This window comes from Ursus maritimus, unplaced genomic scaffold (genome assembly GCF_017311325.1).
Source record: "Ursus maritimus isolate PB19 unplaced genomic scaffold, ASM1731132v1 scaffold_24, whole genome shotgun sequence".
Taxonomy (NCBI): domain Eukaryota; kingdom Metazoa; phylum Chordata; class Mammalia; order Carnivora; family Ursidae; genus Ursus; species Ursus maritimus.
The window spans coordinates 44302102-44316649 of NW_024424897.1; the positions used below are offsets into that span (position 1 = coordinate 44302102).

Sequence of the window (14548 nt, forward strand, 5' to 3'; positions counted from 1 at the left end):
TGTTTCAACTCACAACTCAACTGTACAAGTGCTTTTCCTCGGGGTGACAGCCATTACTCCAGTGTGCAGCAAAAGTACTTTTTGCCTACTTCCCATACTGTTTCACAGAGTATTTTAAAATTTCTTTAAAGAATATTGAGTTGTAGGGCACGTGGGTGGTGCAGTTGGTTAAGCGTCTGACTCTTGGTTTTGGCTCAGGTCCTGATCTCAGGGTCATGAGATCAAGCCCTGCTTTGTGCTCCTCACTCAGCTTGGAATCTGCTTGACAACATTCTCCCTCTCCCCCTCCCACTTGTGCATGCATGCCTGCCCACGCTCTCCCTCTCTCTCTCAAATAAATAAATAAATCTTAAAAAAGAATATTGAGTTGTTTTGGCAGACTGTTAATTTACTTGCAAATCCCCCGATCCCTCAGAGACTGGAATGGGTCTAAAATAGCTTTTACGTTGCTCTAGTTTAATTCTCTTTCTAAAGCATGCCCTTTCTGGGGTCTCTACTGAATGCAGCAGATGTTTATTGAGTTTTCTGTCCTCTGGCTACAGAGAACTCATCTGTATTCTAGCCTGTGTGAGCTCCACTGATTTTTCAGTTTATAGCTCTCTAATACTTACTCTTTGCCTGAACTTGTAGAATCTCCTTCTGTGTATGCCCAACTTAGAATTCAGCCAGAGACTCAAGGGAACCCCTGTGTAGCTTACTGAAGCTCTTTTCTCTGTGTAGCTCCTTCATCTCTGGTACTCTGCATCCATCATATCCAGCTAACTCACCTCCCTGAACTCTGATCTGTGCTCAGTAGTGCTACTACGTTCTTCTTGGGTTCCCTTGTCCATGCTGTGGTCTAAAAGTGCCTCTGCAGAAAGCCAGGATGAGCATAGGGTTCCGCTCATTTCAATGATCACAGTCTTGCTGTACCTGTTGTCCTGTATTTGAAAACAGTTTATATATTTTTGTCCAATTTTTTTAGTTGGTGGTTGGAAGAGCTGGTACCATTTATTTCAGCATGGGCAAAAGCAGAGGCCAGAGAATCAGTCTTCACTGCTGTTAGTTTTTCTGATGGTTACCTTTATTTTTTTTTAAGATTTATTATTTATTTGAGAGAGAGAGAGAATGCACAAAAGTGGGGAGGAGGATCAGAGAGAGAGGGAAACCTAAGCAGACTCTGTGCTGAGCAAGAAGCCCAATGCAGGACCTGATCCCAAGACCCCAAGATCATGACCCGAGCCCCGAGCAGAAACCAAGAGCCAGATGCTTAACAGACTGTGCTATCCAGGCACCCCCTGATGGTTACCTTTAAATGATGGCTTTTCAAACATTAACTAAAAGCCTGATTGATAATCTGGTGTGCGTTTTTTAGATATTTGGGGGGTGGGCAGAGGGAGAGGCAAAGGAAGAGAACCTTAATGTGGAGCCTGACGCAGGGCTCCAACTCACAACCCTGAGATCATGACCTGAGCCAAAATCAAGAGTCAGATGCTTAACTGACTGAGCCACCCAGGTGCCCCTTTTTTAGATATTATTTTCATAATTCCTAATAGAGTCATGAGATTTAAAATTCAAAAGGTGTAAAAAGGATTCAGTGTGAGGTCTGCCTCCCACATGTGGCCTCCACTCATCAGTTCTCCCACAAGAGGCAACCAGTATTATATAAACATCTTTTTAAGGCTGCATAATACTTCACTAATTCTCTAATAAGGAGCACTGTAGTCAAATTGATGCGCTGTTCTGAATAATGAGTACGTATGCGATGCCTGTATTTTGGATGTAGTAAGTGTATCTTTGTTGGTAAGCATGTATCCCGCTTTTATGATTTTATGGTTTGTCCATAGTGATAAAACTTAAACTGGATTTTCAAATGATAAGCTCCAAAAAGGCTCTTTAATAATGTTATGTGTCGTTTATTCCAAATACCAAACTGTAAAAATATGTCAGATTTTGGTCATGATTTGAATGTATATCTCATTCTGTTTTTACTTTTTCAGGCCATAATGCAACAGGGAGATACATCCATAAAACCCATTCTCCAAGTCATTGTGAGTACCTATGACTGTTTTATGTCAAACATTTTAAAAACATTTATGTAATTACAAATCACATTTGATGAAGCACACACAGATTCGTCCACTTTAGGAAATTCTCACCTTCATCCCACCCCCCAAAAAATAGGCCAGTCTTCTTGTAACCCTAAGAGAGAAACCAGACCTTTTTTATTTTTTTTAAATATTATGCTAGCCAGAGTTAACTTTGGGGGTTCAGATTTGAGGCTTTGCCTTTCCGTTCTTTCCACAATTGATGGATACCGTAGTGTTACTGACTGTTTCTACTGCCTCCTTACTATTCTTCCTGCCCTGAGGTTTGTCTTGCTCAAATCTGCCTTACATGAGCCTGCAATGAATGTATGTGCTTAAAATTCTTCATTAACCCTGTCATTCATTTAAGGGATCTCAAATTTTAGTGGGAATTTAAAAAATGCATAGAAGCAGCACCCTGGATCATATCTGCAGATTCTGAGTCAGTAGGCCTAATGATCTCCCTGTTACTCCCAGACTCGCTGCCACTCATCTTAAAGCTCTGTATATGTATTTCACTTTTTTTGGAGAGCTGCTTCTGATTTCCTTCAAGTTGTGATAAATGTCTTCGCTGTGGCCCCGTGTCATGTGCATAACTCTCCTATGTCTCTTTGCCTCTGTCTCCACCTCATTTGTAAGCCCCTTCAGGGCAAGGGTTTTTTTTTTTTTTTTTTTTTTTTCCATTTTGTATTTTTAGCATGTTTTCTGTGTAGCGCCTTGCATATGTTAGGTGCCTTGTCATATCTTTTTATTTTTTTTATTTTTTTTAAAGATTTTATTTATTTATTTGACAGAGATAGAGACAGCCAGTGAGAGAGGGAACACAAGCAGGGGGAGTGGGAGAGGAAGAAGCAGGCTCATAACGGAGGAGCCTGATGTGGAACTCGATCCCAGAACGCTGGGATCACGCCCTGAGCTGAAGGCAGACGCTTAACCGCTGTGCCACCCAGGCGCCCCTGTCATATCTTTTTAAAAATCAATTTTCAATCAAATTTGAGTTGAGAGAGAAAGAAGAGTATTGAAACTCATTTTATTCTCATCTGTGTTGTGTTTAATAATGTTAATAGGGAGAGGTTGGTGGGAAAATCATGAAATCCAATTTTCTTTTGCTTAGATTTGGGAGTCAAGAGAATGGGCAAGCAGTTCAGTGTTTGTTGAACTAATGGCAAACCCACTCTTCTGCTACTTAAGCTTACTTATCCCTGGGGACTGGGAAGACAACCTGGCTAACAAGTCAAATTTTCTATCCTAGAACATCCGTCCCATTATCACAGGGAATAGTCCGCCCCGTTATCGACTGCTTATGAGTGATGGATTGAACACTCTATCCTGTAAGTATGATGTATAAATCTAGGAATTTGTATTTAAATAATAAAAGAACACCCAGCACTTTGATGGCAATAATTTGGGGCATTTCAGAAGTGTACATTTGCTTGGCTGTGCACTTCATTCAGACAGAATTACGGCTGGCAGGGAGCATTCTAACAATAGACTGGATCCAGTGGAAAGCTGCCACTTTGGCTTAATTAATTTTCTCTAACTGGTGCTCTGTTTTCTTTGATTAATTTCCCTCAGGATGGTATTGACATTTAGTGAATATAATGGGTTAGCTGTCCTATACTTGCCTTTTTGGGGATTTATTTCTATGTCGGAAACTTTACAAGGGAGAAAGAGAATTTGCAGAATATTGCTTGCTGTCTCTAGTCACAAGGTGAAGAACATAGAAAAGACTTTTTAAGTCTTTGTCATGAAACCTGAATGATGGAAAAAATTATTTTGGGCACTTTAAGAAATACGTTTCAAAGTACCATCAGATGTTTAATGCACAGTAAATTATATTGTTTTTCACTGTGCAGAATCTGAGTGGTTTTAATTTCAGGAACATATTCAAGGCATTGTTTTCCTTTGCTAGTCCAGGTGTGATCAGCTTTCAGGTTGTCATGACTGAAATGTGGGGACTAAAGTAATCTCTGTGCTTTTCAGCTTTCATGTTGGCAACACAGTTGAACCCTCTCGTTGAGGAAGAACAATTGTCTAGCAACTGTATTTGCCAGATTAACCGATTCATTGTTAACACTCTGAAAGATGGACGGTATGTGGTGTTTTTCTTTGTTTTGGGGGGTTTTCTTTGGTTTTATTGTGTTGTAGAGTGGGGACTAATTTTTCCACAGAGAAATCTGTTGGATGCCAAAATTCATTTAGGAATCAAAAACAATGAGCTTTCAGCTAAGAGTTCGCAGCTATTGAGATTTGAACTCGGGTGACTAAAACGTGGCACCAAAGGAAGGGAAATATGGAAGCAAATTGGAAATTTCAAAGCAGGAGATTAAAGCAGAATGGAGAACTTTTCTTTCTAATCTCTTCAGAAGCACTGATTTTAGGATTCTCTTTTGAAGTATCTGTTAATGAAAAGGGGTAACTTATAAGAGCAAAAATGATGTAATTAATTATGTAATGCTGGCCCTTTTTTCCAATCTTGAATCTTTCATGGTAAATACTTTATTCAGCCAATATAGAGTATGCTGAGTCCTGACAGATGCTACACGCTAGAGGTGTAGTGGTGAGCAGCAGTATTACTCCTGGGTAACTGTTGCTAAAATAGGACTTTGTTGGGGAGAGGCTTTTAAGTTTTTTATTTCCAGTCACAGAACACATGGGAAACAAATACAGCAAGCGTTCTCATCTTCATACGGGTATGTTGATGTATGTTACAGCGTTATCTGTATGGTTTGCTTTGTATTTGTTTGCTGTATCGTTGTCCTTTTAACTTTCGGCTTCTGTATTCTTAACCTTGATTGTCTTTTATAAACAGCATATGATTTTAGAAATCAACTTGAGATTTAGTTGGTGAGTTTATTCTGCTTAATTTATTATTGATTTTTTTTCTAATTTTTGTATTTTTACCATGTTTTTGCTTTATTTTTTCTTGCCTTGGATTGATTGAGTTTTTCCTTAATTTTTTTTTCCTCTACAGTTTGAAATATATTTTATTTTTGCTGTGTTTATTTGTTTTTGTTTTGTTTTGCGGATATTCTCACATTTTAAAAAATCCGTATGTGAATTAACAGATATTCTAAAATAGGTTTGTATTTTTACCATCCTCTCAAATAATGCAAAGGTCTCAAAATGTCTGTGTTTAGTGTTTTAAGTCAGCTTTGTTTTTATTTCCTTGAATTAGTATGGTCTCTATATAGACAGCCATTACTTAGACTTACCCATACTTTGTTAGTTTCCCTTTGTCTCCTTCATTACACTCCTTCTTTTTTAGTTCAGTTCTCATTTTCCTGAAGAATATCTTTTAGCAGCTTTTACAGGGAAAGTTTGAATGATAAAAATCTGTCATCTAAAAATGTGTGTTTCATTCTCAGTTAAATGAGTTTAATTAGGTGTAGAATTCTAGGTTGGCAGCTACTTAGTTCTCTATATCATATAGTAGGATCTTCACCCTGATAGAATTTTGTGTTCTTGTCATTGTGTTTTGTAAAACAACTTTTATTATACAAGTAATATATACATAAATTATAAAACTCAAATGGGGGTTGGCTCAGTCGGTAGAGTATGCAACTCTTGATCTTGGGATTGTGAGTTCTAGCCCCACATTGGGTGTGGAGCCTACTTAAACAAAAAGAAGGGATGCCTGGGATCAAGTCCCACAGTGGGCTCCTTGCTCAGCGGGGAGCCTGCTTCTCCCTCTTCCTTTTTCTCCCTCTGCCTGCCCCTCCCCCTGCTTGTGCTCACTCGCTCTCATTCTGTGTCTGGCAAATAAATAAATGAAATCTTAAAAAATTAAAATTAAAAAAAAACCTCACATACACAAAAATAACTGTAATTCCACTGCCTACAAATAACTATTCTTAAAAATTTTGTTTTTATCCTTCCAGAATTTTTCTATAAATGTAAGTACTTATAAATTTGTATTTTCCTTAAAAAATTCATAATATGTTTTGTTTTAAAGATTTTATTTATTTATTGGACAGAGAGAGACACAGCGAGAGAGGGAACACCAGCGGGGGAGTGGGAGAGGAAGAAGCAGGCTTCCCACTGAGCAGGGAGCCCCATGCAGGGCTCGATCTGAGAACCCTAGGATCATGACCTGAGCCGAAGGCAGACACTTAATGACTGAGCACCCCAGGTGCCTCTTATTTATTTATTTGAGAAAGAGAGCATGAGGGGGGAAGGGTCAGAGAGAGAAGCAGACTCCCTGCCAAGCAGGGAGCCCGATGTGGGACTCGGTCCTGGGACTCCAGGATCATGATCTGAGCCAAAGGCAGTCACCTAACCAACTGAGCCACCTAGGCGCCCCCATAATATGGTTTTATAATATTTTTTTTTATAGTGGTCATTTTTACATGTCCCTAGATAAACCTCTCTCTCTCTATATATTTTTTTTTCTTTTTTTTTTTAAAGATTTTATTTATTTGTCAGCACAAGCTGGGGGCAGGGGGCGGTTGAAGCAGGCAGAGTAGGCAGAGGAAGGAGCAGGGATCCCGATGCAGGACTTGATCCCATGACCCTGGGATCATGACCCGAGCCAAAGGCAGATGCTTAACCAACTGAGCCACCCAGGCATCCCCTCTATGTCATATATTACTTAGTATGTCATTGTATAGATTTACCATAATTTAGTTAACATTAATAGCACTTCACTATTTAAAATTTTTCACCAGTGCTTCTTAGAATATATTTGTAGCTCTTTGTATATTCAAATTTTTAGAGAATATGAATATTTTAGTAAAATGACACACAGAGTCATTGAGTCAAGCAATGCAGTGAAAGGTACAAAGAAGGAAAAAATTGTCTAAAATTCATACAACCCAGAAATAAACATATTATGATTTAGTGAGCACCATTCCAGATATCTCACAGTGTGTATTTATCAATAATTGGTGGGTAGATAGAAATACTTTTGATAGTGGAATGACAGTATATGTATTGTTACTCTCTCTCTTCCTTCCTGAATAATTTAGTCAACAGCCATTAGGTGGGGCCAAGCAAGGTAGATGTTTACAAGGGACAGATGGTGGTGGCCATGGTGATGGCTTGGAACCAGGTGTTAGTCCAAAGTGTGGAAGGTATCTTTGTGGGCTGGACAGGGGGTTGGGAGAGCAGGTAAGGAGAGCACACATGGGGAGAGGTTGGCTGTAGCCCAGAACGGGTTGTCAGAGCCTGAGTAGGGTAAGGCAGGAATCTGTGTGGTTGTTGGATCCTGAGCAAAGGAGGAAGGCATCTGGGGGTGTGGGGATCCAAGACAGCAGCAGGTTGTTGGAGGAGACGAGGGTGCTTGTTTGTAATAGGGTGGTTGTGGTCTTAGAACTACGTTTGGAATTAGAGCATTTGGAGGAGAATGTCCGTGTGTGTAGCAGTTGCAGGTGGTGACAGGAGGTTGGTTACCTATGAGGGGAATTGATCTGATAATAAATATGTTGAAGGCTATGGGAGCTGGCCAAGGGAGAAATCTGTGATTCTGGATTAGACTTGAAGGATTCAGAGTGAATTCAAGGTTTTTGATAGACAGATAGATTTAGATGTAAACATTTAGTTTGAGGTTTTAAAAATATTTTTTATTGGGGTCCCTGGGTGGCTCAGCCAGTTGAGTGTCTAACTCTTGATCTCAGCTCAGGTGTTGATCTCAGGGTTGTGAGTTTGGGCCCTCAGTTGGGCTCCATGCTGGGTGTGGAGCTAAATAAATAGTTCTCTTTTTTATTATATCTTATTTTAACTCAATTTATTTAAACTAAATACAAAAATAGTTCTCCCATTTCTCCCACCTCCTACTCCTTGCCTTTAACAACCACCAGTGTGTTTATTCTCTGTATCTGTGAGGTTGTTATTTATTTCCACATATAAGAGAGATCATAGGGTAATTGCCCTTCTCTGTCTGACTTAGCGTAATGCCCTGGAAGTCCATCCATGTTTTCACAAATGGCAAGACTCCATTCTTTTTTATGGCTGAATAATATTCTGTGTGTGTGTGTGTGTGAGAGAGAGAGAGAGAGAGAGAGAATTTCTTTTTTTAAAGATTTTATTTATTAGAGAGAGAGCGTGCCATGAGTGGGGGGGAGGGGCTGAGGGAGAGGGAGAAGCTGACTCCCAGCTGAGCAGGGAGTCCCACTCTGGGCTCAATACCAGGACCCAGGATCATGACCTGAGCTGAAGGCAGACGCTCAACCAACTGAGCCACCCAGGTGCCCTGTGTCACAATTTGTTTATCCATTTATCTATTGGTGGACACTTAGGTTGTTTCCATGTGTTGACTCTTGTAAATAGTGCTGCAGTGAACATGGGGGTGCATATATCTTTTTGAGTTAGTACTTTTATTTTCTTTGGATAAATACCCAGAAGTGGAATTGCTGGATCTTACGGTGGTTTGATTTTTAATTTTTTGAGGAATCTCCATACTGTTTTCCACAGTGGCTACACCAATTTACATTTTCACCAGCAGTGCACTGGCGTTCCTTTTTCTCCATATCCTTGCTAACATGTGTTATTTCTAGTCTTTTGAATAATAGCCATTCTAACAGATTTGAAGTGGTATCTCATTGTGGTTTTGATTTGCATTTCCCTGAGTCGTGATCTAGAGTATCTTTTCATCCACCTGTTGGCTAGCTGTATATCTTCTTTGGAAAAATGTGTTCAGATCTGGTTGGCGTATGCATATACATATATTGTGTGGTGTGTGTGTGCGTATGTGTGTATTCCCTAGATCTGCCTACTGAGAGGGCTTTGGATGAGCAACACCCCAATAGCTATGAGCCCAGTTAGCACCAGATCCTGGTTTCTGAATACCATTTCACATTAAAAGGAACTAGGGCTTCTTGGAGGATGGCTTGTTACAGGCTTGGACTATCTTAATGTGTCAGATGGTAAAGAAGTGCTCAAAGGGAAATGGGACCCTGTCAAAAGGACAGAGAAACTGGCTTGCAGAATCTTACACTTGCCAAATCTAAGGCAAATTTATAAACCACAATCAAAATGGGAACAGATTATCACCAGTTAAAAACAGTAGGAGTTCATAAGTCCATACTGAATAAATGGATACATGGGGGAAGAGAAATGTTTTTCTTAAAATAGAGTGCCATCTAACAAATGTAGAAGGAATGACGGAATTAGAAGATCACCCTTTGGTAACCAGTTTATGCAGGAAATGTCAGTGGGTGCTGTGGCTGCTCTAAAAAAATTAACACAAACTTGGTGGTTTGTTGTTGTTTTTAAAGATTTTATTTATTTGGCAGAGCACACAAACAGGGGGAGCAGGAGAGGGAAAAGCAGGCTCCCCACTGAGCAGGGAGCCCAACGCGATCCCAGAACCCTGAGACATGACCTGAGCTGAAACCAGGAGTTGGACACTTAACTGACTGAGCCACCCAGGCGTACCAGTGACCTCTGATTTTCAAATCTCAAGCATGAAAGGAAAAAAGTTGTGTACACTGAGAGACTGTTCCAGATTGAAGGAGTCTTAAGAGATTTGATAATTAAATATAACAAGTGATCCTGGACTGGATCCTTTTGCTAGTAAGGACATCATTTAGATAGTTGATAGAACTTGATTAGGTTCTATGGATTAAATGGAAAAATTGTTTGGTTATGTTTCAAGTTCAGTGACTTAACCAGGCTATGTCTTAACGTCAGTTGTTCTTACCATTTTTTTTTTTCCTGGTATATGGTATGCCTTTCCATCTGCAGATTCTTTTCCTTAATGCTGTTTCCTATTTCATTTGAGCTTTAATTTTTACTTATATTGTGGATAATTGTCCTCCCTTTGTGTCTTCAGTTTGCTTTAGTCTTTTTTTCTAATGCATATATTGGGTTAAGTCAAGATTTTCCAACATTATTGTAGTTCAGTTTTTACCTTTCTCCTTGCTGGTTTTTTTTTTTTTTTTTAAGATTTTATTTATTTATTCGACAGAGATAGAGACAGCCAGCGAGAGAGGGAACACAAGCAGGGGGAGTGGGAGAGGAAGAAGCAGGCTCATAGGGGAAGAGCCTGATGTGGGGCTCGATCCCATAACGCCGGGATCACGCCCTGAGCCGAAGGCAGACGCTTAACCGCTGTGCCACCCAGGCGCCCCTCTCCTTGCTGTTTTTTGGTGTTTATAATGTTTAAGTGTTAGATGTATAATGGTATTACTTTTGTTCTATTTTTGTCTTAACTTCTCAAGCTCATTTTTTCTTCTCAGTCTCTTGTTTTATCTCATCTTCTGAGTTTCATTTTATTAAATTCTTAATCTTATTTCTCAAACCATCTTGGAAAGTATTATTCCCTTTCTTGGCTTATGCTTTCTTCTAGATTGGATTCTTTAATTGTCTCTGCCTTCTTTGTTCCTTTTATTTTATACACTTTATATGTTGCATTGTTGCTATGTCATTTCTTTTTATCTTGTTCACGCTTGATGTGGGTAGTTCTGTCAGACATATTTGGCTCTGACATAGTTTAGGATGGGTACATCTCCTTGCCGGCCTTCCCACATGGGACCTGTTATCTTCCACTCCAGGCTTCCTTTGAGTGCTTGAGCGGTGCTTTCTCTCCATTTTCCTGTCCTCTAAGGTATGGTTATGGGAGAGGGTGGAGAGTTTTGCTCAGGTTGAGTACAAAAACTTAGGCTTCATTCTCGAATCAGGGATAGAATTTCACTCCCATGGGCTTTGAATGGTGGCATGTCTTGTATTCTTTCTTACTTCTTTTGAGAACCTGTGTGTGTACATCCAAGTTTATTTACCCTTTACTTTTTTGATGGTCATTTAGGCTTATTCCGAATAGGGCTTCAGCATTCATTCTTATACATTTATTTTTATGTGCTCGTGCTGTTATTTCTGAAGAGCAGATTGCTCGAATTAGTATTGTGGGGTCAAAGGACATGTCTTGCAGAAAATATACCAGTTAACATACTCATTAACTTTGTGTAAGAGTGCTTGTTTCTAAATAAGCAAATCCAAAGAAACAGATTAGTGGTTCCCTAGGCGTGGGGAAGTAGAATGGTACATGAGTGATAATCTCAGAAAGCTGATACTTAACAACAACAGCAACAAAAACCTGTTTCTCCTTAACCTTGTCAACATTCTGGATACTGCTAATTTTTATGAATAATCGTTAGTCATCATTATTTTAATTTATATTTCCCTAGTGAGGTGAAGTGTCTTTTCATATATTCCTTGACTCTTAGTTCTTTTTTTTTTTTTTAAGATTTTATTGATTTATTTGAGAGGGAGTGAAAGAACACAGAGGGAGAGTGAGAGGGAGAAGCAGACTCCCCGCTGAGTGCAGAGCCCGATATGGGGCTCCATCCCAGGACCCTGAGATCATGACCTGAGCCGAAATCAAGAGTTGGACACTTAACCAACTGAGCCACCCAGGCGCCCCTGTATATATTCACATTGTTTTAGCAACCTTGCAAAATTCATTTAGTATTTCTGTTTTTGTTTCAAGTTTTTATTTAAATTCCGGGTGCCTCAGTCACTTAAGTGCTGGCCTTCAGCTTAGGTCATGATCCCAGGGTCCTGGGATCAAGCCCTGTGTGGGGGTCCCCGCTCATCGGGGAGCCTGCTTCTCCCTCTCTCTTTGTCCCTCCCTCTTGATCGCGCGCTCTCGCGCTCTCTCTCTCGCTCTCACTCTCAAATAAATAAATACACTCTAGTTAACATATAGTGTAATACTGGTTTCAGGAGTAGAATTTAGTGATTCATCACTTTTATGTAATACCCAGTGCTCATCATAAGGAGTGTCCTCCTTAATGCCCACTACCCACCCACCTCCCTCCTTCTACCCTCAGTTTGTTCTCTCTACTTAAGAGTCTCTTAATGGTTTGCTTCCCTCTCTTTTTTTTTTCTTTTCCATATGTTCGTCTGTTTTGTTTCTTAAATTCCACGTATGAGTGAGGTCATACAGTATTTTCTTTCTCTGACTGACTTATTTCATTCAGCATAATACACTCTAGCTCCATCTACATCTTTGCAAATGGCAAGATTTCATTCTTTTTGATGGCTGAGTGGTATTTCATTGTGTACATGTACCATATCTTCTTTATCCGTTCATCAGTCGATGGACATTTGGGCTCTTTCCATAGTTTGGCTGTTGTTGATAATGGTAAGTGCCATAGTTTTTGTTATTTATTTATTTATGTGTTTATTTATTTATTTATTTATTTTTTGGTAACAGCTTTATTGAGATGTAATTCATATATAGCTACAATTCATCCTTTTAAAGTGTAAAATGGTTTTTAATATATTGACAGAGTTGTACAGTCATTACCACAATTAATTTTAGAGTATTTCATCACCCCCAAAATAAACCCTGTACCCTTCAGCTATCACTCCCAAACTCCCCATTCTTTCTAGCCCTAGGCAACCACTAATATGTCTTCTGTCTCTCTAGATTGCTTATTCTAGACATTTCATATAAATGATTCTGTCTCTCCGAATTGCTTATTCTAGACATTTCATGTAAATGAAATCATAAAATATGTGGTCCCTCATGACTGGCCCCTTTAATGTAGCATAATGTTTCCAAGGTTTATCCGTGTTGTGGCATGTAGCAGTACTTCATTCCGTTGTATGGCCAAATAATATTCTGTTGTATGAATATGTCACATTTTGTTTATCCATTTGTTTGGACATTTGGGTTTCTACCTTTTTGCTATTAAGAATAACGCTATGGACATTTGGGTGTAAGTTTTTGTGTGGACATTTTCCATTTTATATATGTGTATCTAGGAGTGGAATTGTGGGTCATATGGTAACTTTATGATTAAATTTTTGAAGAAGTACCAGCCTATTTTCCAAAGTGGCTACCAATTTATAGTCCCACTAGCAATGTATGAGAGTTCCAGTTTCTTCATGTTCTCACCAACATAGGTAATTAAATCTGCCCTAGGGTTTTCAGTTAAAGTATCATCAGTAGAATAGTTTAGTAACTTACAGGTGAGGTTATCTTTTACTTTTTTCCCCCAAAAATTTTCGTGGCAGCTCTTCTCTTTATTCTTCCATATGAATTCCAGAGATGTATAGTCAAGTTGAAGAAAACAAAAGTCTCACTGGAATGCAAAGAATTGCATTAAATTTATATAGTATTTGATACTAAGTCTTTTCACTAAAGAGTATGGTATGGAGGGGCACCTAGGTGTCTCAGTGGGTTAAGTGTCTGCCTTTGGCTCAGGTCATCATCCCAGGGTTCTGGGATCAAGCCCCACATCAGGCACCCTGCTCAGAGGGGAGCCTGCTTCTCCCTCTCCCTCTGCCTGCTGCTCCCCTTGCTTGTGCTCTCGATCTCTCTGTGAAATGAATAAATAAAATCTTTAACAAAAAAAAAAAAGAGTATGGTATGGAAACTGAGGGTTGCTGGAAGGGAGATGAGTGGGGGATGGGCCAAATGGGTGATGGGCATTAAGGAGGGACTGGATGTAATGAACACTTGGTGTTATATGCAACTAATGAATCACTAAATTCTACCCCTGAAATTAATAATATGGTATAGGTTAATTAAATTGAATTTAAATTAAAAATTTCAAAAATAAAAAAAGAATATGGTATGTGACTGACTCCATATATCCCATCATCCAGCTTCAAATTATCACCTGATACCGATCCTGTTCTGTATCCCTTCCACATCTATCCTCTTCTATATTTTTGAAGCAAATCTCAGACATCGTACTATTTCATCCATAAATATCTTAGTATATATCTTTAAAAGATAACATTTATGTATTTATTTATTTTATTCATTTTTCTAAAGTGGTCTTCATGCTTGGACTCACAGCCCTGAGATTAAGAGTCATATGCTTTACCGACTAAGCCAGCCAGATACCCAAAAGATAACTCTTCTTAAAAAGTACCATTTTACACCTGAAATATAAATATCCTGTCAGCGTTCTGTTTCCAGCTACTGGTGTGTGTGTATGAATAATTTTATCTGAATCAGGATCCAAAGTAAAGTTCACACTGTAGTAGGTTGATATTTCTTTTAAGTCTCTTTGTATCTATAGGTTCCTCCACTATATCTTTTTTCTCCCTTACTATTTGTTTGTTTTTGTAGTTTCAGGTTTTTATTTAAATTCCGGTTAGTTAACACCTTACTGTTTATTTGTTAAAGAAACCAGGTTGGAGCGCCTGGGTAGCTCAGTGGGTTAAGCGTCTGCCTTTGGCTCAGGTCACGATCCCAGGGTCCTGGAATCGAGCTCCGCGTCACACTCCCTGCTCAGCGGGAAGCCTGGTTCTCCCTTTCCCTCTGCCTGCCTCTCCCCCTGCTTGTGCTCTCTCTCTGTCTCTGTCAAATAAATAAATAAAATATTTTAAAAAATTAAATCAAAAAAAGAAGCCAGGTCATTTGCCCTTTAGCCTCATGCAGTTTCCCACAGCCTGGATTTTGCTGATTGTATGTCTGTAAAGTTGTAATGTGTCCCTGTGTCATCTGTGTTTTCTCTAAGTAGATATTGGTATGTTCCTTTGATGTGCTCTTGAATTCATCTCACCAATTTTTTATGTAGGAAATA

The 14548-nt window shown here is 39.2% G+C and overlaps 1 protein-coding gene across 2 annotated transcripts in view; it reads left to right on the forward strand.

The window, feature by feature from the left end:
• The window catches only part of RPA1 (replication protein A1), a 63785-nt gene that overhangs the window by 11838 nt on the left and 37399 nt on the right, over positions 1 to 14548 (forward strand). For both annotated transcript variants that reach the window (XM_008695277.2, XM_008695278.2), the window contains exons 2-4: positions 1980 to 2030; positions 3319 to 3397; positions 4050 to 4158. In XM_008695277.2, coding sequence (XP_008693499.1) covers positions 1980 to 2030; positions 3319 to 3397; positions 4050 to 4158 — 239 coding nt within the window. The remainder of the gene's footprint in view (positions 1 to 1979; positions 2031 to 3318; positions 3398 to 4049; positions 4159 to 14548) is intronic.